An 11,772-nucleotide genomic window follows, 5' to 3' on the forward strand; every position below is an offset into this window, starting at 1 on the left:
GTCATCCTCTTGTGGCAAAATCCCAAATTGATTTGAGAGAGACACTGAGAGCTCTTGATTTTGGCAGCCTTCCATAACATGTAAAGGAGACCTTGATCTTTGGTGAGAACTAGGAGGAGGAGAAGGAAATGTTATTCTTTGTAAATTCGCTTTGTTTCAATTAAAAAAACAAAGAAGACTCCATTGGAGAAACCACAAGTCTTATGCAACTAAGAGTTTTAGAACCCTCTTAAATATGATTTTTGCCTCCTAACTGCCTATTTATTTCATGAATTTATTTTTTAAAAATTACGTGAGATTTTTTTTTTTTTTTAAAACGTCGTCGAGATATTATAACAAATTTGAACCGTTGGATTGATATAACGGGCGGCACCCATTGCTTGCACGCAGGACCATATAGTATTTACAGAAAAAATAAAATAAAATCATTTATGGCGTCAAAATGTTCCAGTTCACACTGTATCAGAACACAGGAAAAATAATATAATTCCTCTATAGGCAGTTCTGTTAGCAGCGGGGGAAAAATAATATTAATAATTTTTTTTTTTGGGCTTTGAATGTGATAGTCGGATTTGGCTAATATTTCAATGGCAACCGTTGGATCGAGGAAAAAATCTGCCATATCCTGAAAAAATATCCTCTTTTGCAAGCCCACTTCTGTGAAAATCCGCTTGAGGTAGGGTTTTGATTATTATTATTATAATTAGTTTTTTTCAGATTTAGTTGTTTTTGTAAGCTGTCTCCAAATTCAGTTTTGATTTCATTGATATTGAAAAAAAAAAGGCATAATTGATCTGGAAGTTGAAATCTCGCTTTGTAATGGCAGCTAGGGTTTTTAAAGGCTTGATGTTATTTTGACCGCTTGGATTTTTCGTTTTCCTTATTCTTTAATGTTGGTTAGATTTTGTGAGGGGGAAGAAGAGATATGAGTGGGGAAATCCGGAGTGGGGAAAAAATTTGTATGGGTGAAAGATGCCTATACTGCGTAGTGGAGTGCTCAAGGGCCGCGCTCAGGCTGAGCAGGAAGCCATTGTTTTAGATTTGGAGAAAAAACCTTATCCTAAAGGTATCGTAAAGCCCCGGAGTCGCCGAAACTTTAGGAAACCTAATAATTTTGTTAATCCTATTGATCAATCGGAGCCTGTTGTTACTCGTAACAATGTGCGCACTAGGGCCGCAGTAGCCAAGGAAGAGAAAGCTGTTGTGGTGAAGGCTCAACCCAGGGTTGGGAAAAGGAACCCTTACCCTGACTTTAACAGGGCGGAAGGCTTCACTTGTGGTGAGGGTGGGTTAGATCGGGGTTTGCCTGGCGTTGATCTTAACGGCGGGGAGGATTACCGTCGGTTTACGGAGCCAATGGAGGATGATGAGAGCGGTGGGAGGAGCGCTGACAAGGTTGCCGCTGGTGAAGACGAGGGCAGCACTGCCCCTCTGCCAGAAAAGGTCAGCGTTTTTCTCATGTTCCAAGATATATGTTAATTTGCAAAGATGCTGGATTTTCTATGAGAGAATTGAATAGGAAGATAAGTTTGGCAATTTTTATTGTTATAATGTTGGATATCAGGTCGCACTATAAACAAAATTTGAGAAATTTATTCTGGATTGCTGCTATTAGTAGTTTTAAATCGGATCTAATTGCCATGAAGCTTGTTCCTGGTTTGTTAGAGAAATATTTAGCCTAGTTTTATATTAATTAATAAATTTTAGTATAATGTATAAATAATTGAAGAATTTTTTTGTTGGCATGTCTTCTTAGGTGAAATTTTTTATTAGGTATTACAATTTAAGAGTCGTCTAGTATGTTACGTCAGCTGTTTTCATTGGGTTTTATTAATAGGCAAGGAATTGCAGTTGAAATAGTGCTTTTGAATATAAAGAATCTGCTGGAAGACATATATGACCATTTTTTGGATTGCATTATATCATTATATGCTTTGGACTTGGGAAATTTTTTTGTGGATGACTGCATTGTGTTTTGAACTCGAAAATAGTGCAGTAGAGCCTGTTTTGGGTTGGATTGGGAATCTTTTGACATGTTATATGAAGTTTGAAGTAGATGCGTAATTTTCAATCTAAGGTTTCCGTGGGCAGACATTTTATCTGACAGTTTTAGTTAACTGTTTTTAACTTAGAAAAGTATGCTGATGAAGTTACTTTGGAGTGATCAGAGAATTTGTGCATTTTATGAAACAAGAAGCCTAGTATGTTTATATTTACGTTTTCGTTTGCAAAGATCCTTAGTTTGTTGGTACAAGCATTTCCACATGGAGGGTTTCTATATTAGAGGAAAGTTGTGTGTTAAGGAAATGGAGATAAGATAGTTCACCTTTTTTTTTTTGTTTTTTTTTGTTTCTTCATCAGTGTAATGATCTCCTCATGGCAGCTGTGCGGACTGAGTTTCTTTGGGGGTTGATTAGAGTGTCTTTAGTTAATTTTGATTTATTACGAGTTTCATTCAATTATTTTTCTCATTTGAAATGATTTATGGTGTTCACTTTTCAATTGATCTGTCATTTTTTTTGTGTCCACGGGGGCTTGTGTCTCTGATTATATAATTTTCAGTTAACTTTATCAAATATGTTCAAAGAATTCTGCAAATTTGTGTAGATTTGAAATGAAATCAGTCTTTGGTATTTTGTATTATTTTTTCTTTAATTAATGGATTGCTGTCTTCTCACCAGATCTGTTAATGAATTTGTTTGGTGTTGAATAGATTCTTTGAATAAGCGTTATGAATTTTCTAGATTATCTAAAATATGTGTCTTGGAATCTTGGATATTATCCATTTGTACAAGTTATAGAAAAATAATGTTTTTGACATATTTTGTTCATTTGTGGAAATTCTGAGAAATTTCAATGTTTGGAGATTCTTTGTTTAAGATTTATGGACTGTAAATATTTATACTTTTGCAAATTTTTGGAGGAAAATTGTATTGAGATAATTTTGATAATGGGTTTTTTGTCATTTAAACAGATTTGAGCAAAACAATATTAAAATACATATTTCTTTGTAGGGAAGTAAACTTTCTTTAGTTTTTATCTGCAATGAACAGGGAAATTGCGCGTATTGAATTTGGACTTGGAAATCATTTTCATTTGAAAATACTTTTTCACCTTTTGAGCTGGGAAACTAATAAAATTATCATTGATGATTTTGTCTTGGATTACATAAAGAAAAAAATGATTTGTTTTGTGAAATGTGATAATTGAATGTCATTACTTTGCAAGAATTTGGAGATGCACCGATGTGTAACTTATTTTGCTTTTGGATTTTATTAAGGAGAAATGGGCGACATTCATTTGACAAAAGAAGAATTGCTCAGTTTATCCAAACTAAAATGATCATCGGTTACATCTGTTTGTTAGGATTAGCAAAGATTTTATTTTGTATCATAGATAGTTAACAAAAAGGTTACATTTTAAAGTGAGTTTCTCAATAAAAGACCACACAGGATCAATAAATCGTACTACCAAAGCTGAAGAAAGTCATTAATTACATATTCAAGACTGTCCATCCTATACTGTAGATAGTCAAATCTTAAATTTGTCATTTCATCCTATTTTACAAGGCATTATCAGTTCCCCTTGTTACTATAGTTGTCCATCTTGTCTATCCTATTCCATTCACCAGTAGAATGATTTCAAAGGCTTCATCACTTGACCTAATCACCTCCACTTTAAACTCCTTACCCTGGTTAACATGAAATGCTGCTCTGTTCTGCAAGCCCATGTTTATGCAGGGAATTGATTGTTGTGGAAATTTAGGTAACCCTTAAAGAAAGAAATATTCTTTTCTTTGCTGAATTGCCACATGCGGTCTTATTTGATTTCTGTTTTTTTGTTTATTTCCAGCTGTCTTCATTTAGCAGCTATAAGTATTTGACTCTAGGTGCCTCCATTATTAATCTGACCTGCATAGACATACGATAGAACATGAGTTTTTCTGTAGACTCATTTTTAGGTCTTTTAACTTTTCTTCATTTCTTGTTTTACATATAATCCACAAAATTTTGACAGAGGAACAAAGCCAAAATAAATTGTATTTTTTATTCAAATTATTTACAGATTCAGTAAATATTTCTTTCCGATTGATAACCTCTTTGTCCACCTAGTTATCAAAACCAGCACAGACATTTCCAGATTTCATTAGCCAGAAAATACTTAAAAAGTGTCTTACCATTTCAGGTTTCCTAAATATGTTACTATCACATCTTTAGAGGAATTCTTTTTAGTTAATTTCTGCAGTATAAATAACTAGCTGAAGCAAGTCTTTTTGGGCTCAAGAATGTTAAACCATGACGCTTCAGAAAAATTCTGCTAGCTTCTAAGTTTAAATTGCATATTTTATTAATAAAAGCAGTAATCACTGGAAATAGTTTATCCTTACAATAAAGTAAGGAGTCTACCTGTGGAGCAATTAATAACTTCATCCCTAAGTTTCCCATGCTTCCATTATATCTGTAATTTGTAAACATGTAGAGTCTTGCTGGAGCTATTGGGTGTTTGCTAGTTAGCAATTTTCCAGAAGTGCTTCCTTGAATTTTTCATTTGTAGAGTCTGGGAGAAAAAATATTCTTAGTGATTTTCTTTTTTGAATATTTTGAAATTTGGTATTGAATATCTGTTCAATCAAAGACATGAGCTAAATAATTTTAGAAGTAAGATTTGATTATTTCTGTTTTCGATTCTTTTAAAGCTTCATTGGCAAAGATGAGAGTAATGGTCTAGTTCTTTCCAAAAAAGCAATTTGCATTAAATCTATTTTCCTTTATGCGTGTATGCTTTGACAAGCATGTCATCCTTCAATTAGCTCATGATATCTAATTTTATGTGTGTATGCTTGGACAAGCATGCCATCCTTCAAGTAGCTTATGATATCTAATTTTATGTGTCGGCTTCGTTTTAAATGTCAATTTATTTAGGAAAAGCATGTCATCTCTCCCTCCATCTCTCTCTATCTCTGTCTATTATAAGTGTTGATCTTAGTTCTTTTGAAATGATAATACAGAAACTTACTGTTTTGACATTCCTTTAATATCCTCACGAACATTTGGATCTGAGGCATTGTTGAAGTGAGACTATTGGGTTCTCGTTGTTTCTGGGTTGGGATGATATCTCTGGCAATCTGATGTAAACCCTGGGTAATATGGATTGATTACCTGGCTCTGAGTGGCTAGTGCATACCAGTGGTTGGAAATCTTTCATATATGGGCTATTAATTTTGATATCCTAATAAGTTAGTAAAGGGTTTCATGATCTGTATTATCTTTGATAACTTTGATGGTAATTTAAGCGGGTCTAATTTGGTCTCATGATGTTCTTCAATGTTGGCCTAAGCACTTAGTTTTCTTGAATGCTGTGGGTTTTTAGTTTCACAATTCAATTTTGATTTATGAATAATCTATCCTTTTTATTAGTTTTTTATTTGTAATGTATTTATTCAAATATATTGACCATTTTGGTTTATTACACCAGTTCAAGCTTTTGAAATGTGCTGCATTAATGATACAAAGTGTTTTCAGGTTTATTTATTCACTATCAATGAAATACTTTTATGCTTTGCTCGAAGTCAGAGGTTTTTGGATGTGAAGGCATTATATTATTTTAATTTTGGTATAACAGGTAATTGATCATGCACATCTCTGTTGATTCTTGCTTGTTTTAACTTTTTTCTTGCAGGTTCAAGTTGGTGGATCACCTTTGTACAAAATAGAAAGAAAGCTAGGTAAAGGAGGGTTTGGACAAGTTTATGTAGGGCGTCGCATTTCTGGTGGCAGTACAACTATTGGCCCCGGTGCTATTGAGGTATTAAATATTTGTATTTTTTTAATAAGCTATGTTACACGGAAACACGTTTCCTGCCTCTGATCCCCTGTACCTGCCCCCATAACTCCCCCTTTCCACCCCCAAAATGTGGAACCGTTCCCAAAATGTGCTTTCTTCCTGGAAATGTTCCCAAAGCGCATCCCCTCCTGTCCCACTGTCCTCTCTCCTGTCCCCGTTTCCGTCCCCGTCCTCATCCTCATCCTTGTCCCTGTAATGCCGTGGAATATAGTTTATGGGCTTAAGTTTATCAACTACGTGATCATAAAATCAAGGGCTGTGAGGATGTACACTGTCTAATTCTGACTGGAAAGCTTTTCTAACACTCCATGATTAACCTGGTGTTAGGTTGCTCTGAAATTTGAACATAGATCAAGTAAAGGTTGCAATTATGGTCCTCCATATGAATGGCAAGTTTACAAGTATGTATCTGTTTCTCGACTATTTTTGAGATATTGCTTTGAATTTGTAATTGTTGGAATCAAGGATTCTGTTATGTTATAGTATGTTTCATTGAGTTCGTTTAAGTTTATTCTCGTTTTTTTTGATATCAGCACTCTTGGTGGTAGTCATGGCGTTCCTAGGGTACACTATAAGGGCCGTCAAGGAGACTACTATGTTATGGTATGTTTCATCGAGTTAACATTTAATTTTTGAAGGCCCATGTTTTTATGTGCTAAGTCGCTATTTAGAAGCCTTCAGCTTCTTCTTAATTCACTTTGCTTTGTCCCAGGTTATGGATATGCTGGGTCCAAGTCTGTGGGATGTTTGGAACACTTCTGGGCAAGTGTGAGTGTTTGCATACTATGTTTGTAAATTAAGGATTATCTACATGTTAGTAGTGATGTTATAGTTAAGATTTTTGAATTTTTCTTGAACATAATTTGGTCTTCATTTTCAGGATGTCAACTGAGATGGTGGCATGCATTGCTGTTGAAGCTATTTCCATTTTGGAGAAGATGCATTCCAAAGGGTATTTTCATCGTGTGTTCTACAAATAAATTTTCAATCTGCTACTAATCTATTTTGAATTTGATCTCTTACTACTTTTTCTTTCTTAGTAATAATAACTATGTTTATGCAAATAATAATTGTAATAACTAATATTTTTTTTATAATTCATATAATTTTCTTGCCAGATATTTCTGGATCAGACATCCAAAAACCGCAAAAAGGGCAGCAGTAGGATAACTTGAAAGAAGACAGATAACTTGTCAAAAGCAAAACAACCCATGTCTTAAATATAGATACAAACCACCCCAAAAACTGTTGCAGAAAAATATACAAAAAGGATTCGGACTTGACTTCTACTACAAGACTATAGAAAGGCACTCTGGTATGCATTCTGATTCTTGCAAGGTTTGGGCTTTGCCTCATTGCAACACATAATGCTGACTGTAAGCTTTAACAAAATTGGGCAAACAGAAACAGGCATATTATGGTTTGCTTTGCTTGTAATATATGTGGTGGTGTGCCCCATAGTATTATTTTATTAATTTATCTGTGTCATAGCCTGAATTTGAAAGACCATGCATTGGTTGTTCTGCATCTGAACGGTAGTTTGATCAAGGGCTCATGGATTTCATCATCATCATCTTTGTCCATTTCCTTTGCAACCCCCCTTAACCCCAGGATCACAACATGCAACTGAGAACTCTTGAGTTCCTTGGCAATATAGTCTGCAAATCACCTGACTGCCTTTGTTCCACCCAAACTTCCAGCTCTTAGGATGAGCTCTTCCTTCTCATTTTCCACTCTCATATTCTTTTGACCCTTACTGTCTTGCTGCCCCTCTCCTACATTGGAGAATGATTCCATGACAGAAGCAAAGCTTGTTTGTCACAGCAAAATTCTTTGTGGATGATTGAACTCATAGCTCAAACATTACAGTAATATCTCCATATGTTTTTGCCTAGCTAATATAATAATTGATCATCATTTCAATTTTTCATAGCATGTAGAAATTGTTTTGACGCTGCATGAAAGAGAGGTATATCCTATCCTTACCCTTCTTGGCACGGTAGCATCAATGTGCAATCATCAATTATAATGTCATTAACCCCATGACCCTATGTGGCTGTTTACATTAGGTAAAAAGGATAAATCAGATTCTTTCCCTACGTTAGCAGAGCAGCTGCTGCTTATGAAGTGAAAATAAGCTTTGAAAAACAGGGTGGTGGCTAGAAATAAGCAGCAACTGTTTATCGAGATGTGCAACATGTCTTCGTCAAGTTTCTTACTCGGCCTTCAAATTTATTTGCAAAAATATAATTAAGAATTTATAATGTAAAAATAGTATTTAAGAGTGCTGCTTCAAAATAAGAAGTAATGTTACCATTCATGGGGCTACCAGCTCCACATTGTTCTACACAAAGTTGAGCAGCTGCTGCTAGCAAAACCTTTTAAATAAGCTAAGAAGCAGCATGGGAACCTGCCATAATAAAGCTGCCCGCTCAGCCTCATTATTGGAAATTTGTATATACTTTTAAATTATTAATATAACTATTATAATATTATTTAATGACAAAATATAAATGAATTATTATTAATTAATAACTAGCAGACACTGAAATATCTATTCAGGAATGCTGAGAGGCGTCAAACTTGAGGGTGTTGTCCTTCTAACCTATTTCACAAATTCATGATAGGTGCCTTGATATTGATATATCTCAGCATCTTTTATTTACATGTATTAAGATATCTATGCTGCTATTAAGGCTCCTGCCACTGTATCTTAAAACTCACCATCAAATTGGGCTAATGCTTATGCAGATATGTTCATGGTGATGTTAAGCCTGAGAATTTTTTGCTTGGTACACCTGGAACACTAGATGAAAAGAAATTGTTCCTTGTTGATCTTGGATTGGGTGAGTTATCTGCCTGTCTTTTGCAAGTTGTTCACCATTTAACAAGTCTTCAAAAAATCGTATGCTTTTTTCCATTTTCTTGAAATTATGTGCCCTGGATACACAGCAACAAGATGGAGGGATAGCAATACTTGTCTTCATGTAGAGTATGATCAAAGGCCAGATGTTTTCAGGCATGCACATTTTACTTAGAAACATGAACCTTTTGTTTGGTATTATACTGGTTTTATTGTTCTCTATCTTAGTATTACTTTAATAATTATTGTTTTTTGCTATAGGGGAACTGTTCGATATGCTAGTGTGCATGCCCATTTGGGAAGAACTGGAAGTAGGAGAGATGATCTTGAATCTCTTGCCTATACGCTAATTTTTCTTCTTAGGGGCCGTCTCCCGTGGCAGGGATACCAGGTTATATTTTGGCAACAAGATGTATAACTACTTGTAATTATATGTCCAATAAAAAATCTACATGTTTATGTTCTGAAAATTTGCTAACATCTATCTTCTGGGACCAGGGTGACAACAAGGGTTTTCTGGTTTGCAAGAAAAAAATGGCTACATCACCAGAGATGTTATGTTGCTTTTGTCCACAACCTTTCAAACAGTTTCTTGAGTTTGTGGTGAATTTGAAATTTGATGAAGAGCCAAATTATGCAAAATTGATTTCACTTTTTGATAGCATTATTGGTCCAAATCCTGCAGTCAGGCCAATAAATACAGATGGTGCTCTGAAGGTACGGTTGTTTCTATATGAACATCAATCTTTGGAATGTATGTAGGATCCTCTCTAATGTGCTTTTACTTTTGGTGAAGCTTGTCTACCAGGTTGGTCAAAAGAGAGGGAGGTTAACTATGGAGGAAGATGATGATGAGCAGCCAAAGAAGAAGGTTCGGTTGGGTATGCCTGCCACACAATGGATCAGCGTTTATAATGCACGTCGACCTATGAAACAAAGGTTTGTTTAGGAAAGAAGTTTAACAGTTTGTTTAATAAATAGGGCATTGTTTCTCTTTGCCCTCTAAGTGGGTGACAGAAATCAAGAAAGCTGTATGCCGAATCACATTGCCTTATATTTTAGATGATTTGTTTCACATTCAATGGCTAAATTCAACATATTTTTTAATTATTCATTACCCTTTTGATTTAGATATCATTATAATGTGGCCGATACAAGACTTGCACAGCACATTGAGAAAGGAAATGAAGATGGGCTATTTATTAGTAGTGTAGCTTCATGCTCAAATCTTTGGGCTCTAATTATGGATGCTGGGACAGGATTTTCTGCCCAAGTTTATGAGCTTTCTCAGTACTTCCTTCACAAGGTTCTCTTTTATCTATTTTTTTCTATGCTTGCTTGCATGCATTCTATTTTGACTTTTTCTAGCATGTTTTACTGAGCTCTTTGTTATTTCTAAATTAATGAATCTTTCTGCGTCTAGGAATGGATCATGGAGCAATGGGAGAAGAACTATTATATCAGTGCAATTGCAGGGGCCACTAATGGTAGCTCTTTGGTAGTAATGTCCAAAGGTAAGCTTTTTGGATTGAGTTCCAAGTTTACACATCCTAGACTTTCACTTCACTGCTTTCTGTCCTTGATCCTGTACCGATACTATTTTTTGGTTTCTCTCATTTCTAGCATGTCCAGACATCTTTTTATGTCTCTATGTTTCTCCATCTTCTCAAATAGGGTATCTGGTGGAACATTGGTTTGGCTATGTAATTGGTTAGTAGAGTTGACTGGGAAATTCTCATTTTCAGGCACACAGTATACACAGCAGTCTTATAAAGTAAGTGACTCATTTCCGTTTAAATGGATAAATAAAAAATGGAAGGAAGGATTTTATGTCACTTCAATGGCTTCTGCGGGAAGTCGATGGGGTGTTGTTATGTCTCGTAATGCTGGTTTTACTGATCAGGTAAGTTGTGCAACTATCTACATATTGCATTATAGTTGCATCAACATAGTGTGCTCGTACGTAATAGATCAACTGAAGATGATATTCGTACTGTCTACACTGCAGGTTGTTGAGCTTGATTTCCTATATCCAAGTGAGGGTATACACAGGCGTTGGGATAATGGGTATCGTATCACAGCAACTGCGGCAACATGGGACCAGGCAGCATTTGTTTTGAGTGTTCCTAGGCGGAAACCCACAGATGAAACTCAAGAGACTCTTCGAACATCTGCATTTCCAAGTACTCATGTAAAGGTAGGGCCTTCTTGGTTCCTTGAAACCTCAATTGTTTTTTTGTTTTTCTTGCAAGTTATGTGACATGTTATTCTTGCAGGAAAAATGGGCAAAGAATCTTTATATTGCGTCAGTCTGTTATGGGCGTACTGTATCATGAAGAATTGATATACAAAGTATTTTAAAGTAAGTCTCTAATACTTCCACCACGGGCATACAGCTGATTCCATCTGACCCATCTGCTGTATGATACCAGTTTACAAACTTCAAAAATCTCCTGAAAGGTTGTTTTTGAACAAGGTCTGTAGGGTAAGAAAATTTTGATTCCCAAGCAAGTTGGCCGGATAGAATATTTTATCTCATCCCTTCTTATTGGTATCCATATAAATTGAAGTAAGAGCAATGTTACGGTTGTATGGTAGGAAGCCTTACACTAGTAGCTCCCAGCTTATCAGTCTTTTATGATTGCAATGCTGAGATGCGCACTTGCATTAGCTCATTCAAGATCTGTGTATAGTACACAATAAATCACTATAAACCATGGTAGATAAATGATAAGATTTTCAATTCACACATCCTATTGTATATTTATTAACAAAGGCACAGAAATTTGTATTCGATAAGAGGAAGTATTATGGTCTAGCTTATTTCCCCATTAAATTATAAGATTTGAAAGTATGAATTAGCAGTTGTACGATTCCTTTTTTTTTTTTTTTTTTTTTGTGTTTAATCTAAACTATTTAATAACAATTTCTGAAATTGGACACCATTTTTGAATAAATTGATTGTGTTACCATAATCTAGAAAAAGTAGTTTGAAATCTTCATTCAATGTTGGGTTAGAATTTACTTGAGCTTCAGTTGACTTTTGTTGTTTCATTGGTAGTGTA

General features: G+C 35.1%; 1 protein-coding gene across 4 annotated transcripts; it reads left to right on the forward strand.

Annotated features, from left to right (window-relative positions):
* Window positions 1-512: 512 nt before the first annotated feature.
* LOC149550760 (casein kinase 1-like protein HD16) lies at window positions 513-11,525 on the forward strand. Of its 4 annotated transcripts, none has more exons than XM_089786319.1 (17): window positions 513-676; window positions 827-1,443; window positions 5,680-5,805; window positions 6,172-6,245; window positions 6,378-6,447; window positions 6,557-6,612; window positions 6,725-6,796; window positions 8,596-8,690; window positions 8,797-8,863; window positions 8,969-9,098; window positions 9,206-9,424; window positions 9,504-9,646; window positions 9,839-10,013; window positions 10,131-10,221; window positions 10,453-10,610; window positions 10,716-10,904; window positions 10,984-11,525. In XM_089786319.1, the coding sequence occupies exons 2-17, from the start codon at window positions 973-975 to the stop codon at window positions 11,041-11,043; spliced, it is 2,196 nt and encodes a 731-aa protein (XP_089642445.1). In that variant the 5' UTR covers window positions 513-676; window positions 827-972; the 3' UTR covers window positions 11,044-11,525. The 4 variants fall into 4 exon arrangements, with proteins under 4 accessions (XP_089642445.1, XP_089642448.1, XP_089642444.1 ...); XM_089786322.1 differs by having other exon boundaries at window positions 9,516-9,646; XM_089786318.1 differs by having other exon boundaries at window positions 902-1,443.
* Window positions 11,526-11,772: the final 247 nt, after the last annotated feature.

This window comes from Cupressus sempervirens, chromosome 6, assembly GCF_028749045.1.
Source record: "Cupressus sempervirens isolate cs-2001-9-10 chromosome 6, ASM2874904v1, whole genome shotgun sequence".
Classification (NCBI taxonomy): domain Eukaryota; kingdom Viridiplantae; phylum Streptophyta; class Pinopsida; order Cupressales; family Cupressaceae; genus Cupressus; species Cupressus sempervirens.

Bases quoted from the DNA above. Each gene is read 5' to 3' on its own strand.
- LOC149550760 (XM_089786319.1), top strand. From the start codon at position 973: ATGCCTATACTGCGTAGTGGAGTGCTCAAGGGCCGCGCTCAGGCTGAG. The intron at 6,448-6,556 runs GTATGTTTCATC...GCTTTGTCCCAG, and splicing joins AAGGAGACTACTATGTTATG to GTTATGGATATGCTGGGTCC. The intron at 8,691-8,796 runs GTGAGTTATCTG...CTGGATACACAG, and splicing joins CCTTGTTGATCTTGGATTGG to CAACAAGATGGAGGGATAGC.